This window comes from Pseudophryne corroboree, chromosome 6 (genome assembly GCF_028390025.1).
Source record: "Pseudophryne corroboree isolate aPseCor3 chromosome 6, aPseCor3.hap2, whole genome shotgun sequence".
Classification (NCBI taxonomy): Eukaryota; Metazoa; Chordata; class Amphibia; order Anura; family Myobatrachidae; genus Pseudophryne; species Pseudophryne corroboree.
Genome location: NC_086449.1, coordinates 114,622,598 through 114,640,664, shown reverse-complemented (window position 1 = coordinate 114,640,664; position 18,067 = coordinate 114,622,598). Strand labels below are relative to the sequence as shown.

Genomic DNA, 18,067 nt, shown 5'->3' with positions numbered 1-18,067 from the left:
TTTTTTCTAATCATTACTCTTTCTAGATTCCAATCATTCGCATATCCTGCAGACAATCCAAATTGTATTTATTTATTATGAAATTGTTAACTATTTTACCTTTCTTCTCTATACAACATTACAAGAATAACACAATTGAGTTGCGTAAAAAGCTTTCAATATGTTGGCATTGAATGTTTAAAAAAACATTGACAAAATGAATGTCATTATTGTTGGGACATGTTTGTGTGTGTTAAAAATTAGTAAGAATGTTATTACACATGATGCAGAAACCAACAAATAAGAACTTTTTAACAAAAAAACAAAGAATGTGTATAATAATGTATATATGTGGCAAACTGTGTATTTACTTACAAATCAGCAAGTTTACTGCAGCAAACATTATGAAATAAAAATTTTTTGATGACAGTAAGTTTGTGTCCCTTAAATATGATGGAGCATCACACATAGGGACACATGTATTCCTCAAGGCTAACATATTATATGTTGAGGAGTGTTTTTTTGGAACACAGGTTCTCAAACTCGGCCCTCAGGACCCCACACAGTGCATGTTTTGCAGGTCTACTCACAGAATCACAAGTGACATAATTAGCTCCACCTGTGAACCTTTTAACATATGTCTGTGAGTAATTCATACACCTGTGCTTCTACTGGGTTACGTGAAAAACATGCACTGTGTGGGGTCCTGAGGGCCGAGTTTGTGAACCTGTGCATTAGGACGTTACACACAATGATAAAGTAAAATACTAAATGGATTATGTGTGCTTGTAATAAATTAGCACTGCAAGTTTACGATCACTTATCCAGACTTAATGCATACCACTCATAGGCCAGTATTTACTAAAAATCCGAGTTTGGCCGATTTGTGTTTTTTTTTCTAAGTCCCAATCCGGGAATTCACTAAGCACCAATCTCTGCAGTGTCTGGTCTATTCGTAATGGTTTGAATGACAACGTTCCGAAATACGAATGAATAGACCATTGGTCAAATGCGGCTGTTATTTCATAGAATACGGGAATTCACTATTCATTCGTATTTGGGTGTTAGTCTCTGACTGCTCAAATGCGGTCGTATTTTTTTTGCGATTCGTTAAAAAAAGCGGCCAAAAAATAGACCTGCTTTTTTCAGTCGTGTTTACATGTGTTGCAAATAAAAAATCACTCACACCTGAATTAGGATGCCTATAAAAGGATGTTAGGCCCATTTCAATACACCTACACTCAGAAATGGCAGCAGGACTGTGGGCCAGTGATCTTTTGTGTGCTGTGGGATTCCTCAGACTCAGACATCAGCCTGTAAGTACCCAGGGCCAAGAAACTGAACATGGTCAGCAGGTTGTACAGGTTCCGCGGAGGCTGCGCAGGCCTCATTTTTTTAGGGGGCATTTAAACTTGAACGCATTGTCCGATGATAAGGTCATACAGATGTTCCGTCTAAATCGTAACAACATTTTCCGTCTGTATGACCTTGTCAAACTGGGCCTAGACCCTGAGACAGCACGCTCTCGCCCTGTCTCAGGCCTGCACAAACTCCTGGCTGTGTTGCACTTTCTGGCTACTGGCAGCTTTCAGGCTGTGTCTGGGGATGTCATAGGAATCTCACAGCCCTCATTTTCAAGAATCTTAACACAGGTGATGTATACCTAACGACCTCTTCTTTTTTGTGCTTGTTTTAATTTCTCGGTGGCCAGTTCTGTCCTAAAATCTCATGTTTATTGTTCTTTAAAATGTACACACAGGTGTTGGCTGTTTTGCAGCCCCACATCGAGGCCTCAATCTGCTTCCCTACCCAGGAGTCTCAGTGGCATGCCGTCAGGGTAGATTTCTATGAGCTGGCTGGCATGCCCAATGTGCTTGGAGCCATAGATTGCACACACATTCAGCTGAGACCACCTAGGGGCAGACAGCCCATATATACAAACCGCCATTTCGAACACTCCACAAATGTGCAGGTGGTTTGTGATGCAAATCTCAAAATAATGAGTGTTGTTGCTGGTTACCCTGGGGGCTGCCATGACTCCTTCATCCTCAGTCAGTCATCGCTCTTTGATAAGTTTGAGGACGGACAAATGCCAGATGGATGGCTGCTGGGTATGTAATTTGATATGTGTAGGCCTGCGTATACTTTGTCCAAATACAGGTGCAGATGTATTAACCTGTAGAAGGCATAAGGAAGTGAGAAACCAGTGATCTGTGCAAGGTGATAAAGGCACCAGCCAATCAGCTCCAATATGTAAATTAACATTTAGGAACAGATTGCCTTTATTACCTTGCACATATCACTGGTTTTTCACTTCCTTATGCCTTCTACAGGTTAATACATCTGCCCCACAGTGTGCTACTTATGTGTTGCTGTATCTTAACATGAATCACGTTACTATATCTGTCTTTTAGGTGATGGAGGATATGGTTGTTTCTCTTGGCTTCTAACTCCATTGTCCCGACCTGATACCCCTGCTGAACACAATTACAATAATGCACATAAGTCCACGCGGTATGTGATAGAAAGATGTTTTGGTGTGCTGAAATCTAGGTTTCGGTGTCTGGATAAGCCTGGTGGCCTTTTGTTGTATAGTCCCTCCAAGGTGACTCAAATTGTGTTCTGCTGCTGCTTTCTTCATAACATGTGTTTGCAACAACATCTGCCACATGTTGAGGAGGAGGAGAAGGAGGAAGAAAGCAGCAAGCAAGCAGAGGAATTAGAGACATCTGGTGATACTTGGAGTACTGATGTAGGGAGGCAGGTTAGGCAACAGATCATCAATCGCTATTTCTAAGGTAAGCTTGGTTTGCTTATTTCATTTGTTGTGTAATCATAAATAGATGTTTTTCCTTTTTTTTCAGAAACCATTACTCAGAATGTGTCTGTCTCCTTGACACATACAAACATACCCTCGCTATATGAAAAACAAATGTCGCATGTGTATTGTGTGTATTTTTAATCTCAAAACAACAGATTATGGGGGTCATTCCGAGTTGTTCGCTCGTTATTTTTTTCTCGCAACGGAGCGATTAGTCGCTAATGCTGATGCGCAATGTCCGCAGTGCGACTGCGCCAAGTAAATTTGCTATGCAGTTAGGTATTTTACTCACGGCATTACGAGGTTTTTTCTTCGTTCTGGAGAACGGAGTGTGATTGACAGGAAGTGGGTGTTTCTGGGCGGAAACTGGCCGTTTTATGGGAGTGTGTGAAAAAACGCTACCGTTTCTGGGAAAAACGCGGGAGTGGCTGGAGAAACGGAGGAGTGTCTGGGCGAACGCTGGGTGTGTTTGTGACGTCAAACCAGGAACGAAACTGACTAAGTAGTGTCTATTCGCAATTCTGCTAATCTTTCGTTTGCAATTTTGATAAGCTAAGATTCACTCCCAGTAGGCGGCGGCTTAGCGTGTGCAAAGCTGCTAAAAGCAGCTTGCGAGCGAACAACTCGGAATGACCCCCTATGAGTGGCATGCACTAAGTCTGGATAAGTGTTCGTAAACTTGCAGTGCTAATTTCTTACAAGCCCACATCATCAATTTAGTATTTCACTTTATCATTGTGTGTAACGTCCTAATGCACAGGTTCACAAACTCGGCCCTCAGGACCACACACAGGCCCTCATTCCGAGTCGTTCGCTCGGTATTTTTCATCGCATCGCAGTGAAATTCCGCTTAGTGCGCATGCGCAATATTCGCACTGCGACTGCGCCAAGTATCTTTGCTATGAAGATAGTATTTTTACTCACGGCTTTTTCATCGCTCCGGCGATCGTAATGTGATTGACAGGAAATGGGTGTTACTGGGCGGAAACAGGCCGTTTTATGGGCGTGTGGCTGAAAACGTTACCGTTTCCGGAAAAAACGCAGGAGTGGCCGGAGAAACGGGGGAGTGGTTGGGCGAACACTGGGTGTGTTTGTGACGTCAAACTAGGAACGACAAGCACTGAACTGATCGCACAGGCAGAGTAAGTCTGGAGCTACTCTAAAACTGCTAAGTAGTTTGTGATCGCAATATTGCGAATACATCGGTCGCAATTTTAAGATGCTAAGATACACTCCCAGTAGGCGGCGGCTTAGCGTGTGTAACTCTGCTAAATTCGCCTTGCGACCGATCAACTCAGAATGAGGGCCACAGTGCATGTTTTTCACGTAACCCAGTAGAAGCACAGGTGTATGAATTACTCACAGACATATGTTAAAAGGTTCACAGGTGGAGCTAATTATGTCACTTGTGATTCTGTGAGGAGACCTGCCAAACATGCACTGTGTGGGTTCCTGAGGGCCGAATTTGAGAACCTGTGTTCCCAAAAAACACTCCTCAACATATAATATGTTAGCCTTGAGGAATACATGTGTCCCTATGTGTGATGCACCATCATATTTAAGACTCACAAACTTACTGTAATCAGGAATAATTTATTTCCTAATGTTTGATGCTGTAAACTTGATGATGTGTAAGTAAATACACAGTTTGCCACACATATACATTATTAAACACATTTTTTTGTTTTTGGTAGTAAAAGAACATATTTGTTTGTTTCAGCATCATGTGTAAAAACATTCTTACTAATTTTTAACACACACAAACATGTCCCAACAATACTGACATTCATTTGGACAATGTTTTTCAAACAAAACAAAGCCAACATATTACAAGCTTTTTACGCAACTCAATTGAGTTCTTCTTGTAATGTTGTATAGATAAGATAGATAAGATATGTATCAATAACATTGTAATTTGGATTGTCTGCAGGCAAAGAGAATGATTGGAATCTAGAAAGAGTAATGATTAGAAAAAATAAGATTTTAAACCTACCGGTAAATCTATTTCTCCTAGTCCGTAGAGGATGCTGCGGACTCCGAAAGGACCATGGGGTATAGACGGGCTCCGCAGGAGAAAGGGCACCTAAAAAGAACTTTGACTATGGGTGTGCACTGGCTCCTCCCTCTATGCCCCTCCTCCAGACCTCAGTTAGAGAACTGTGCCCAGAGGAGATGGACAATACAAGGCAGGATTTAGCAATCCAAGGGCAAGATTCATACCAGCCCACACCAATCATACCATGTAACCTGGAACATACATAACCAGTTAACAGTATGAACAAACGACAGTAACGGTCCAAGACCGATGTCAACTGTAACATAACCCTTATGTAAGCAACAACTATATACAAGTCTTGCAGAGTTTCCGCACTGGGACGGGCGCCCAGCATCCTCTACGGACTAGGAGAAACCGGTAGGTTTAAAATCTTATTTTCTCTTACGTCCTAGAGGATGCTGGGGACTCCGTAAGGACCATGGGGTTTATACCAAAGCATCCAATCGGGCGGGAGAGTGCGTATGACTCTGCAGCACCGACTGAGCAAACGCTAGGTCCTCATCAGCCAGGGTATCAAACTTGTAGAATTTAGCAAAAGTGTTTGACCCCGACCAAGTCGCCGCTCGGCAAAGTTGTAAAGCCGAGACGCCTCGGGCAGCCGCTCAAGAAGAGCCCACCTTCCTAGTGGAATGGGCCTTAACCGAATTTGGTACCGGCAATCCAGCCGTAGAGTGAGCCTGCTGAATCGTATTACAGATCCAGCAAGCAATAGTCTGTTTCGAAGCAGGAGCGACAATCTTATTGGCCGCATACAGGATAAACAGAGCCTCTGTTTTCCTAATTCTAGCCGTCCTGGCTACATAAATTTTTAAGGCCCTGACTACGTCCAGGGATCTGGAATCCTCCAGGTCACTTGTAGCCACAGGCACCACAATAGGTTGATTCATATGGAACGAAGAAACCACTTTAGGCAATAATTGCGGACGTGTCCTCAATTCAGCTCGATCCACATGAAAAATCAAGTAGGGGCTCTTGTGTGACAAAGCCGCCAATTCTGACACTCGCCTTGCTGATGCTAAGGCCAACAACATGACCACCTTCCAGGTAAGAAATTTCAACTCAACCTTATTAAGCGGTTCAAACCAGTGTGATTTTAGGAACTGCAACACCACGTTCAGGTCCCATGGTGCCACTGGAGGCACAAAAGGGGTCTGGATGTGCAGCACTCCCTTTACAAACTGATGGACTTCTGGAAGAGAAGCCAATTCCTTCTGAAAGAAAATCGAGAGGGCCGAAATCTGTACCTTAACAGAGCCTAATTTCAGGCCCATATCCACTCCTGTCTGTAGGAAGTGGAGAAGACGACCCAGATGAAAATCTTCCGTAGGTGCATTCTTGGTCTCACACCAAGACACATACTTTCGCCAGATACGGTGATAATGTTTTACCGTCACCTCCTTCCTAGCCTTTATTAAAGTAGGGATGACCTCTTCCGGAATCCCCTTTTTCACTAGGATTCGGCGTTCAACCGCCATGCCGTCAAACGTAACCGCGGTAAGACTTGAAATACACAGAGCCCCTGCTGCAACAGGTATTCCCTCAGAGGAAGAGGCCAGGGATCTCCTGTGAGCATCTCTTGTAGATCCGAGTACCAGGCCCTTCGAGGCCAGTCTGGGACAACGAGTATCGTTCGTACTCTTCTTTGTCTTATGATCCTCAACACCTTTGTGATGAGAGGAAGAGGAGGAAACACGTAGACCAACTTGAACACCCACGGTGTTACCAGAGCGTCCACTGCTATTGCCTGAGGGTCCCGAGATCTGGCGCAGTACCTCTGAAGTTTTTTGTTGAGGCGTGACGCCATCATGTCTATTTGAGGAGTTCCCCAAAGACGTGTTACATCTGCAAAGACTTCTTGATGAAGTCCCCACTCTCCTGGATGGAGATCGTGTCTGCTGAGGAAGTCTGCTTCCCAGTTGTCCACTCCCGGAATGAAGACAGCTGACAGAGCGCTTACATGATTTTCCGCCCAGCGAAGGATCCTTGTGGCTTCCGCCATCGCGACTCTGCTTTTTGTCCCGCCTTGGCGGTTCACATGAGCCACTGCTGTGACATTGTCTGATTGAATCAGAACCGGTAGGTTTCGAAGAAAACTCTCCGCTTGTCGAAGGCCGTTGTAAATGGCCCTGAGTTCCAACACATTGATGTGTAGACAGGACTCCTTGTCTGACCAAAGACCCTGAAAATGTTTTCCCTATGTGACCGCTCCCCATCCTCGGAGGCTCGCGTCCATGGTAACCAGGATCCAATTCTGAATTTCGAACCTGCGACCCTCCAGGAGGTGAGCACTTTGCAACCACCACAGGAGGGACACTCTGGTCCCTGGGGACAGAGTTATTTTCCAATGTAAGTGCAGATGGGACCCGGACCACTTGTCCAGAAGGTCCCATTGAAAAGTCCTTGCATGGAACCTGCCGAAGGGAATGGCCTCGTAGGCCGCCACCATTTTCCCCAGAACTCGAGTGCATTGGTGAACTGACACCCTTTTCGTTTTTAGCAGGTCTCTGACCATGTTCTGTATGTCTTGGGCTTTCTCTATTGGGAGGAAGACCTTCATTTGTTCCGTATCCAGTATCATACCTAGGAACGGTAGTCGAGTTGTCGGAATCAACTGTGACTTCGGTAGATTTAGAATCCAACCGTGTTGCTGGAGCACTCTCAACGAGAGCGCCACACTGTTCAGCAATTTCTCCCTTGATCTCGCTTTTATCAGGAGATCGTCCAAGTATGGGATAATTGTGACTCCTTGCTTGCGCAGGACCACCATAATTTCCGCCATTATCTTGGTGAAAATCCTCGGGCCGTGGAGAGTCCAAACGACAACGTCTGAAATTGGTAATGACAATCCTGTACAGCGAATCTCAGGTATTCCTGATGGGGGGCATATATGGGGACATGAAGGTACGCATCCTTTATGTCCAGAGACACCATAAACTCCCCCTCCTCCATGTTGGCTATTATCGCTCTGAGAGATTCCATTTTGAATTTGAATCTTCTTATGTACATGTTTAGGGATTTCAGATTCAAAATAGGTCTGACCGAACCGTCCGGTTTTGGGACCACAAATAGGGTTGAATAGTAACCTCTTCCCTGCTGGTGCAGGGGAACCTTGATTATCACTTGCTGTATACACAGCGTTTGAATTGCAGCTAACACTACATCCCTTTCCGATGTGGAAGCTGGTAGGGCCGAATTGAAAAATCGGCGCGGGGGCACCTCCTCGAATTCCAATTTGTAGCCCTGGGAAACTATTTCCAACACCCAGGGATTAAGGTCCGAACTGACCCAGGCCTGACTGAAAAGTCGAATACGTGCCCCCACCGGTGCGGACTCCCACAGGGGAGCCCCAGCGTCATGCTGTGGGTTTTGGAGCAGCCGGGGAGTACTTTGGTTCCTGGGCACCTGCCGAAGCAGGTGCTCTCTTGCCTCTGCCCTTACCTCTGGCGAGGAAAGAGGATCCCCGACCTCTTTTGGACTTGTGCGACCGAAAGGACTGCATCTGATAGGGTGTTACTTTCTTTTGCTGTTGGGGAATATATGGTAAAAAAATTGATTTACCTGCTGTGGCTGTGGAAACCAGGTCCGTCAGCCCATCCCCAAACAATACATCACCCTTGTAGAGTAGTACTTCCATATGTTTCTTGGAATCCGCATCACCCGTCCATTGGCGAGTCCATAAGGATCTTCTCGCTGAGACAGACATGGCATTGGTCCTAGAAGCTAGCAATCCAATGTCCCTTTGAGCATCCCTCATAAATAAGACTGCGTCTTTAATATGGGCTAGAGTTAGGAATATAGTATCCTTATCCATATTATCAAATTGATCTGTCAGCTCATCTGTCCAAGCTGCAATTGCGCTACACACCCATACCGACGCAATTGTCGGTCTTAGCACAGCACCCATATGAGAATAAATACACTTTAAGGTAGTTTCTTGCCTGCGATCTGTAGGGGCCTTAAGGGCTGCTGTGTCAGGAGACGGTAGCGCCACTTTCTTGGACAAGCGCGTCAGGGCTTTGTCCACAGTGGGGGGTGATTCCCAAATCTCCCTGTCATGCTTAGGGAAAGGGTATGCCATATAAATTATTTTGGGGATCTGCGGTCTCTTATCCGGAGTCTCCCAAGCTTTTCCAAAGAATTCATTTAATTCATGAGATGTGGTAAAATTAATAATCTGTTTCTTTTCCTTAAACATGTGTACCCTTGTGTCGGGGACAGAGGGTTCATCCACAATATGCTATACATCCCTTATTGCCACAATCATACACTAAATGGTTTTAGTCATCCTAGGGTGCAATTTTACTTCGTCATAGTCGACACTGGAATCAGAATCCATGTCGGTAGTAGTGTCTTGTGTTAAGGGACGCTTTTGAGACCCCGACGGGCCCTGTGAGTCGGTCCAATCTGAGGATTGACCCCCTGATGTCCCCCCTGAATCAGCCTTATCAAGGCTTTTATGTAAAGATGCCACACTTGCATTCAACATATGCCACATGTCCATCCAATCTGGAGTCGGCACAACCGACGGGGACACACCACTCATTTGCTCCACCTCCTCCTTGGAAAAGCCTTCCGCTTCAGACATGTCGACACCACGTACCGACACCCCACACACACAGGGATTAACCTATAAGGGGACAAAACCCCAACCAGGCCCTTAGGAGAGACAGAGAGAGAGTATGCCAGCACACACCCAGCGCTTAATAACACTGGAAAAATATGACCAGATAGCGCTTTTATATATATATATAAAATTACCAGATTCCCACTCACTGCGCTCAAAATACCCCCCTCCTCTTTTTTCCAGCCTGAATGTTCAGCAGGGGAGAGACCAGGGAGCCAGCGTTTTCCTCATGCAGCTTCTGTGGAGAAAATGGCGCTGGTTAGTGCTGGGGATCAAGCTCCGCCCACCCGACGGCGGGCTTCGGTCCCGGTGATTTTTTAATAGAAAATGGCGGGGGATCGTAGAATTACTGCCCAGCAGTCTAATCTACCTTGTCAGTGCCCAAATGTGAGGTTTATTGCTGCCCAGGGCGCCCCCCCCCCTGCGCCTTGCACCCTTCAGTGCTGCTCTGTGTGTGTGTGACTGGGAGCAATGGTGCGCAGCTTACCGCTGCGCGCCTTACCTCATGAAGATCTGAAGTCTTCTGCCGCCTATGATGTCTTCTGCCTTCTCATACTCACCCGGCTTCTATCTTCGGCATCTGTGAGGAGGACGGCGGCGCGGCTCCGGGACGAACCCCAGGTGAGACCTGTGTTCCGACTCCCTCTGGAGCTAATGGTGTCTAGTAGCCTTAGAAGCAGTGCCCAACTTGACAAGCCAGCTCTGCTTCTCTCTCCTCGGTCCCACGATGCAGGGAGCCTGTTGCCAACAGGACTCCCTGAAAATAAAAAACCTAACAAAATTATTTTTCCACAGAAAACTCTGGAGAGCTCTCTGCAGTGCACCCATTCTCCTCTGGGCACAAGATCTAACTGAGGTCTGGAGGAGGGGCATAGAGGGAGGAGCCAGTGCACACCCATAGTCAAAGTTCTTTTTAGGTGCCCTATCTCCTGCGGATCCCGTCTATACCCCATGGTCCTTACGGAGTCCCCAGCATCCTCTAGGACGTAACAGAAAAATCAAGTGGTCAGTTTACTTCCTGCTAAAGACATTCTGCCTGGCTGGCAATTATTGTATCTGCAGGCAAAGAGAATGATTGAAATCTAGAAAGAGTAATGATTAGAAAAAAATCAAGTGGTCAGTTTACTTCCTGCTAAAGACATTCTGCCTGGCTGGCAATTATTGTATCTGCAGGCAAAGAGAATGATTGGAATCTAGAAAGAGTAATGATTAGAAAAAAATCAAGTGGTCAGTTTACTTCTTGCTAAAGACATTCTGCCTGGCTGGCAATTATTGTATCTGCAGGCAAAGAGAATCATTGGAATCTAGAAAGAGTAATGATTAGAAAAAAATCAAGTGGTCAGTTTACTTCCTGCTAACATGTATGTGTGGCTCCATCAACATTTCCCTCCTCCAATACCAAAAAAAATGTTAATGAATAAATGTGCGTACTAAATTTATGTTTTTTTTTTTTGGCCCAATTATAATTAATGATGTTGAAAAAAGGGTCAAGGAGCTAAGTGTTATATTTTTTTAGCAACAAAAACACTTGCTAACTATTTTGAGTTACTTATCACACATGTCTAACTTGTTTTTTTTCACGTTTTTTTGGGTGGCTGCTTGTCCTGCCCTTTGCCTTTAGCACTGTCATGTTGTCGTGCTCTGGTGGACCGTCTTGGTGGTGATGAGACTGGCGTGATATTTGGAGTAGTCGTACCAGAACTGCTGCTTGTTTGCTGTTGGTGCATGCATCTGAGTGTTTCATTCAGGTTAGTGAGGGTGGCATTGAGTTCACGTGTAGCAGCATTTTGATTGTCTACTATTCGGAATAAACTTTCATTAATCTTTTGATTGTTTTTAAAAATGCTCATATAACTTTGCTGTTGTCTGTGCTGTTCTTCCATTATGCGCTTTAAGTTGCCCATGACCTGTGTAATGTCTGTACGCATGAGTTCCATGGTATTGCCTATTCTGGTTGTTTGTTCATTTTGTCTACTCAGATTTCTTGATATTCTTCTGAGGTGAGATGGTAGGCTTGCAAACATTTGTGTCTGCTTACGCAGGCAATCTTCATTAGTGGCCTGTTGTCTAGCCCAAATAGTCCAAAACACCTGATCAGGGCCTTGTGTTCCTGGTGTTGTTGGGCTGTGTTGTGGTGGTGGTGTGCTTTGCTGTGGTGGTGTACTCACAGGTGCTGGGGGTCTCATTCCTTGCATTAATGGCTGCATTTCTAAGATGTTTGTCTCCTCCATGTCACTGTGTTGGTGTTGTTGTGGAGGGATGCTGTTCCCAGGACTCGAAGCTGAAATGTTAAACAAATCTCCGTTAGCTATCCATATGTTTGTGAAATGTAAACAAATCACTACACATGGAACACATATCATTCACTGTTGCTTTCAACTATTCTGGCTAGCAACATCATCACTCATAGCTTAAATACATACATATGCCTGTTTGAGGCAAATGTGTCTGGTTACTTAATTGTGAACGCAAACACTTTAGTTTTATTGTAGCTCACACATACTCCACCATAAAAACACATTGGAATACATAATGTGTTACCTTATAGCTTTGTTCAAACAAACATAGTAATGTTTTTATATGTATTTTGCAATGTTACCTCAAGCACACATGTGAAATTTGGAAAAACAACCTTACTTTTTGCAAACAAACCAACATGCTTTTTTGTTGCAGCATCTTACACCCAATGTCATACTGTATGGCTCAAGTGGACATACATATCTTTACTGGATGTGGACAAGGCCATTTAGCTTGGATTCCATTTCAGCTTTTACTTACTGCGGTAAGTATTTTAGTTTTGGATGTGTTTTGACTTAATGCGGTTATGACTGATTTTGATTATGTTCTGACATTTTACACATTTTTTTCAGTTTGATACTCACAATCAAGATGAGGGGAGTGTGGATGACGTCTTGGAGGTGTGTCCAAAATTTGGAGTGGGGGTACAGAACATACGGACGATAATCTTCGTGGCGGGGTAGCCTGCTGTGTTTGTGCCGGGACATACGACCTTGCTTTCTTTTCGGCCACAGGTTTTTTGTGGTGATGTCTTACAGAAGTGCCACTTCTGCTGCTCCATACTTCTTTTGATGGACCTTATAATGAAAGTGCAATTTTGTTATGCACATTCCTTTACAAGCATACCCTATACTACAATGGACACTTTACCTGCTTCCGCAGCGTCATCATCATCAGATGTGATAGGAGTTACTGGCCGACGAGTAGTACTGCTTTTTTCAGACACTGTATAAAATGAATTATATTAAAAAATCATGCTATTGTGTATACATCCACCCATTATGCTTATAAACATTTATTCTTTAAGAAATGCTTGGTTTTTATTTAAAACAAACATAAGGACCAGAAATAAAAAATATTAAAAAAAACAATGACCAAAACACATATGCACTATGGCATCATCAACACAGGAAAACATGTACAGGACACTGACATAGGCCACAAGTTCAAGAAAAGATTATAAAAAGAAAAAACACACACAACTTAATTTTGTATTGGAAGGAAAAATATTACAGATGCAATATATAATTTGCTCTGTAATGTGGCACTCCAAAGACACATTACCACTACAGTATATGAGCAAAAACAAAATGCAGCAATTTATATAAAAATTACACTGCAGTGTTGTGTCACGGTACAAATACAAGCAAAAAAAAAAATATATTGTTTTTTTAAAATAAAAAATTAACATTATCTAAAGATGACATTACACATGTAAGTGGTTTCCAAACCACTTTCTAGTACTCCAGCCTCTAACATGACAACCACTGTTTTTAAAAAATTGCACATGGATCACTTAAATATAATACATAGTCACAATTTTTTTAAAAAAAACGCCCAAAAGGAAAACATTATTGCAGGACAATTCAGAGACACACCAAGTCCAAACTACACATGCAAAATATCTGTCTGAAAAACACATGACATACAATAAAGTAAGATGTTACATTGGCTATTATATAAAACATTAACCAAAACAATGTATTTGCTGACACACACTTGAAGATGGGAGTAATATGCAACGTGACATGACACACATTACAAAAAAAAAAAAAAAAGAATGTAAATGCAAATACACATGCTCACCATTCTTCCTGGGCCTATCTGAATCCCGGACATGGGATGCAGAGACAACTTCTGGAGGTATTACACTCCGCATGGGCTCCTCATACTCCAGATAACTTGCAATATAGGGCTGCCCACCACCGGTTTTCCGAGCCGACTTGGCCTCCTTGGCCATTTTGGACTTGACACGTCGCTTTATGTCATAGTACCGTTTGCGGCACGTGTCCTCCGTCCGCTTGACCACCCCCTCACTATTGACAGCAGCAACTACTTTCGCCCACAACACCGTCTTCCTCCGTGTTGGCACCTTGGCGGACTCAGGTCCAAATAGCTGCCTCTGATACTTCATCAGCTCACACACCAATGCCACATTTTCTGCAAAACTAAACTTAACATTCCGCCCAGTCTTACTAGTGGTGCGTGGCTGCGGAGCACTCTGACTGTCACTGTCACTTGAGGCTGCTGCAGCAACCTCACCCACCTCCTCCACCTCACTAACCTCACTAACACTCACCTCCTCCCCCTCACTCACACCCTCCACCTCTGAGTCACACATAATTGTGTGTCTAAACAGTTAACACAGGAAAAAAAAAGACAAACAACACACTCCTCCACTACCACTACACAACTCACACACACACAGTGCCAGGTATACAAATGCCCCACAGTGCCAGCCAATTGCCCCCACAGTGCCAGGTATACAATTGCCCCCACAGCAGCCAGTGCTGCAGCTGCTTGCTGCTGCTGCTCCTCCTCTGGGCTCCGGCTGTGAGGGACGGGTGAGTCAGGAGAGGAGAGCGCCTGCCAGTGCGGCTGTGTCTGGCGAAGTGGCGTATAGCAGACTTCGTTCGAACCAGCCGCCGGTTCGTGAGCCAATCAGAGCTCACGGACTGGCGGCTTCTGATTGGCTGCCGGTCCGCGAGCTCTGATTGGCTCACGAACCGGCGGCTGGTTTGAAGTCTGCTATACGCCGCCGCGCCAGACACAGCCGCGCTGGCGGGCGCTCTCCTCTCCTGACAGCTGAGACACACTGCCGCTGGACTGAGCGGCAGCGTGTCTCAGTGACACAAGCGGGGGCCCCGCTTCGGGACCCCTGACACGGCGGGCCCTAGGCAACCACTTGGTTGCCTAGCGGCAAATCCGCCACTGGGTGTTACCTACTGGAGCAGGACAATCTTTATTTGGATCCGAACCAGCCCTTGCCATTTGCCAGCCATCCAGAGGAGTTTCAGAGAGGCACCATTCAACCACCGTATTGCATGAGGTACTCACCTATATATGGGACAGACTGCATAACCCTCTAACGGTGTACAGAAAGAACAATTGTACTCTCCATTTTCATAAGAGACTCTTGCCATTGGACTTCAATCTCATTTAAGGGCACCATTTGGAACGGACTCCCTGCATTGCACTATGCCATATGTCCTGACCCAGTATCTCGGGTAAACAATTCCCTTTTAGAATGACATGAATCCATGTGGTATATTAATTATTGCACAGGATACTGTTTTTACTAAATAGTTTTTTCTTATAACTTTGACACATTTAGTGTAATTAATTGTTCTTTCCTCCTGGAGCGCAGCCTCCCTTTCCCTTTTTGTTGTATAGAGTCAGCAGCACCTGGGGAGGGAGAGCAGGAACATATATGTACACTACAGTACATCTCACTACTGTAGCCACACGCGCAGTCCTGTCCCCGCACTCACTACATATGCCACACGCACACACACCTGTCCCCACACTCACTACAGATGCCACACACACCTGTCCCCACATTCACTACAGATGCCACACACACCTGTCCCCACATTCACTACAGATGCCACACACACCTGTCCCCACATTCACTACAGATGCCACACACACCTGTCCCCACATTCACTACAGATGCCACACACACCTGTCCCCACATTCACTACAGATGCCACACACACCTGTCCCCACATTCACTACAGATGCCACACACACCTGTCCCCACATTCACTACAGATGACACACACACAGTCCTGTCCCCACATTCACTACAGATGACACACACACAGTCCTGTCCCCACATTCACTACAGATGACACACACACAGTCCTGTCCCCACATTCACTACAGATGACACACACACACAGTCCTGTCCCCACATTCACTACAGATGACACACACACCTGTCCCCACATTCACTACAGATGACACACACACAGTCCTGTCCCCACATTCACTACAGATGACACACACACAGTCCTGTCCCCACATTCACTACAGATGACACACACACAGTCCTGTCCCCACATTCACTACAGATGACACACAAACCTGTCCCCACACTCACTACAGATGACACACACGCTGAGTCCTGTCCCTGCACTTACTACAGATGCCACACATACACGCGCACATACAGTCCTGTCCCTGCACTCACTACAGACGACACACTCACACATGCAGAGTCCTGTCCCCACACTGGCTGCTACTCACACCAGTCACTGTGCATGGGTGGCTGCTGCTGGCACTTCAGGTCCTCGTTTCCCTCCTCCCCTGCCACACTGCTCAACTCTGTTGTCTGTCTTCCTGCACTTCCTGGATTGGTCACATGACCAATCCGAGCTGTCCATCAGAGCTCACACACGCCCCCACTGTGAGGCATGCCTCCTATTTCCTTGTTCTGTGCGGTCTGATTGGCCGCTGTGTAGCCCAGCCTCACTGTACAGGCAGTGTTCGACAGTGTGAGAGATGAGGCTGAGCTGCCACTGCCGAATCACAATCATCTTTATTGCCAAGTAAATCAGTACATAATACACAAGGAAATTGTTTCCGATAACCACAGCTCTCAGACAGAAAAAAGGAAGAAAAAAAGGAAACAACAACGTGACATAAACATAGAGAAGTGAGCATAATGGATGCTTGAATACATGGTTCGAGTGTGAAAATTAATAGATTAAGCAAGTGTCGAGTTGAGCAAGATAATCACTTGGGGAAAGAAACTGTTCCTGTGTCTAGCAGTTCTCACGGCTCGTACCGTCTTCCAGATGGCAGCCGCCAGAACAGGTCATGAGCGAGGTGGGAGTGGTCATTGATAATCCTTTCCGCCCTCATCTCTATCTTTCCCTGCAGTTCCAGGAACCCTGCAAATCTGGCCAGTTTTATCTATAAAAATGATTGCATTAATAAAAACAAGATGCTTATAAGCTATAATTATCTTCTTTGTGTTACTCCAATCATTGTTATAGTGAGTATGATAGGGAGCATGAGAGGTGAGGATCTGCCTCCACTGACTGCAAGTCCCTGGCGCGCGCACGTCACGGGGGCGCGCCACCACGATGTACGGGGCGTGCCACGAGTCACGGGGGCGTGGACTCGTGGCACGCCCCCATTACCATGGTGACGCTTGCTGGGGACGGGGGCATGGACTTGCGGCACACCCCCATTTTCATGGATACCGGTGGGGGCAACTGAACCGGTTCTCTGAGGGAACGGATCGGCCCACCTGCCCATAGGCCCTTCTGGCATGTGCCCGATGGCCAGTCCGGCCCTGGTGGGAGATGTGCTGAGTGACGATGCAGGGGGAGGTGGTGGAGTGCTGTGAGGTGTCACAGTGGGAGGTGGTGGTGTGCTGAGTGATGACGCAGGGGGACGTGATGGTGTGCTGAGAAATGTCGCATGGGTAGGTGATGGTGTGCTGAGAGATGTCACAGGGGGAGGTGGTGGTGTGGTGGTGTGCTGAGTGACGACGCAGGGTGGAAGATGGTGTGATGAGTGACGAGGCAGGGTGAGAGATGGTGTGCTGAATGACGACGCAGGGGGTAGGTGATGGTGTGCTGAGAGATGTCACGGGAAGGTGGTGGTGTGGTGGTGTGCTGAGTGACGACGCAGGGTGGAAGATGGTGTGCTGAGTGACGAGGCAGGGTGAGAGATGGTGTGCTGAGTGACGACGCAGGGGGTAGGTGATGGTGTGCTGAGAGATGTCGCAAGAGGAGGTGATTGGGTTGCTGAGAGACGATGTTGGGGTAAGGTGATAGTGGGCTGAGAGACAATTGCGGGGTAAGAGGATGGTGTGCTGAGAGATGTCGCAGGGGGATGATGGTGTGCTGAGTGATGACGCAGGGAGGGATCTGATGTGCTGAGTGATGATGCAGGGGTAGGTGCTGGTGTGCTGAGAGACGTTTCAGGGGGAGATAATGGTATGCTGAGTGATGACACAGGGGGAGGTGATGATGTGCAGACAGACAATGCAGGGGGTAGGTGATGGTGTGCTTAGAGACGTTTCAGGGGGAGCTAATGGTGTGCTGAGAGATGACGGTGGTGTAAGGGGATGGTGTGCTGAGAGACATAGCAGGGGGTAAGTGATGGTGTGACTGAGAGACAACACAAGGGGGAGATGATGGTGTGGCTGAAAAATGCAGGGGGCATGATGTGACACGGGACAGGATATGAGTCTGGTTGATCCACTGTTGTATGCTGCTGACCTTGTCAATATTCCTACACAAACAGGCATCTTCTGGACGATGTGATCTCC

General features: G+C 46.0%; 2 protein-coding genes across 2 annotated transcripts in view; one reads left to right on the top strand and one right to left on the bottom strand.

Annotated features, from left to right (window-relative positions):
• Positions 1-18,067, top strand: part of LOC134936598 (putative adhesion G protein-coupled receptor E4P) — a 317,217-nt gene that overhangs the window by 50,912 nt on the left and 248,238 nt on the right. The window lies entirely within an intron of this gene.
• LOC134934928 (uncharacterized) lies at positions 10,456-12,570 on the bottom strand. The gene is made up of 2 exons (XM_063930255.1): positions 12,363-12,570; positions 10,456-11,761 (listed from the first exon to the last, which is right to left on the bottom strand). Exon 2 carries the CDS (start codon positions 11,709-11,711, stop codon positions 11,058-11,060), a length of 654 nt encoding a protein of 217 aa, XP_063786325.1. The 5' UTR covers positions 11,712-11,761; positions 12,363-12,570; the 3' UTR covers positions 10,456-11,057.

Coding starts and splice junctions, on each gene's coding strand:
- LOC134934928 (XM_063930255.1), bottom strand. CDS start 11,711: ATGGAGGAGACAAACATCTTAGAAATGCAGCCATTAATGCAAGGAATG.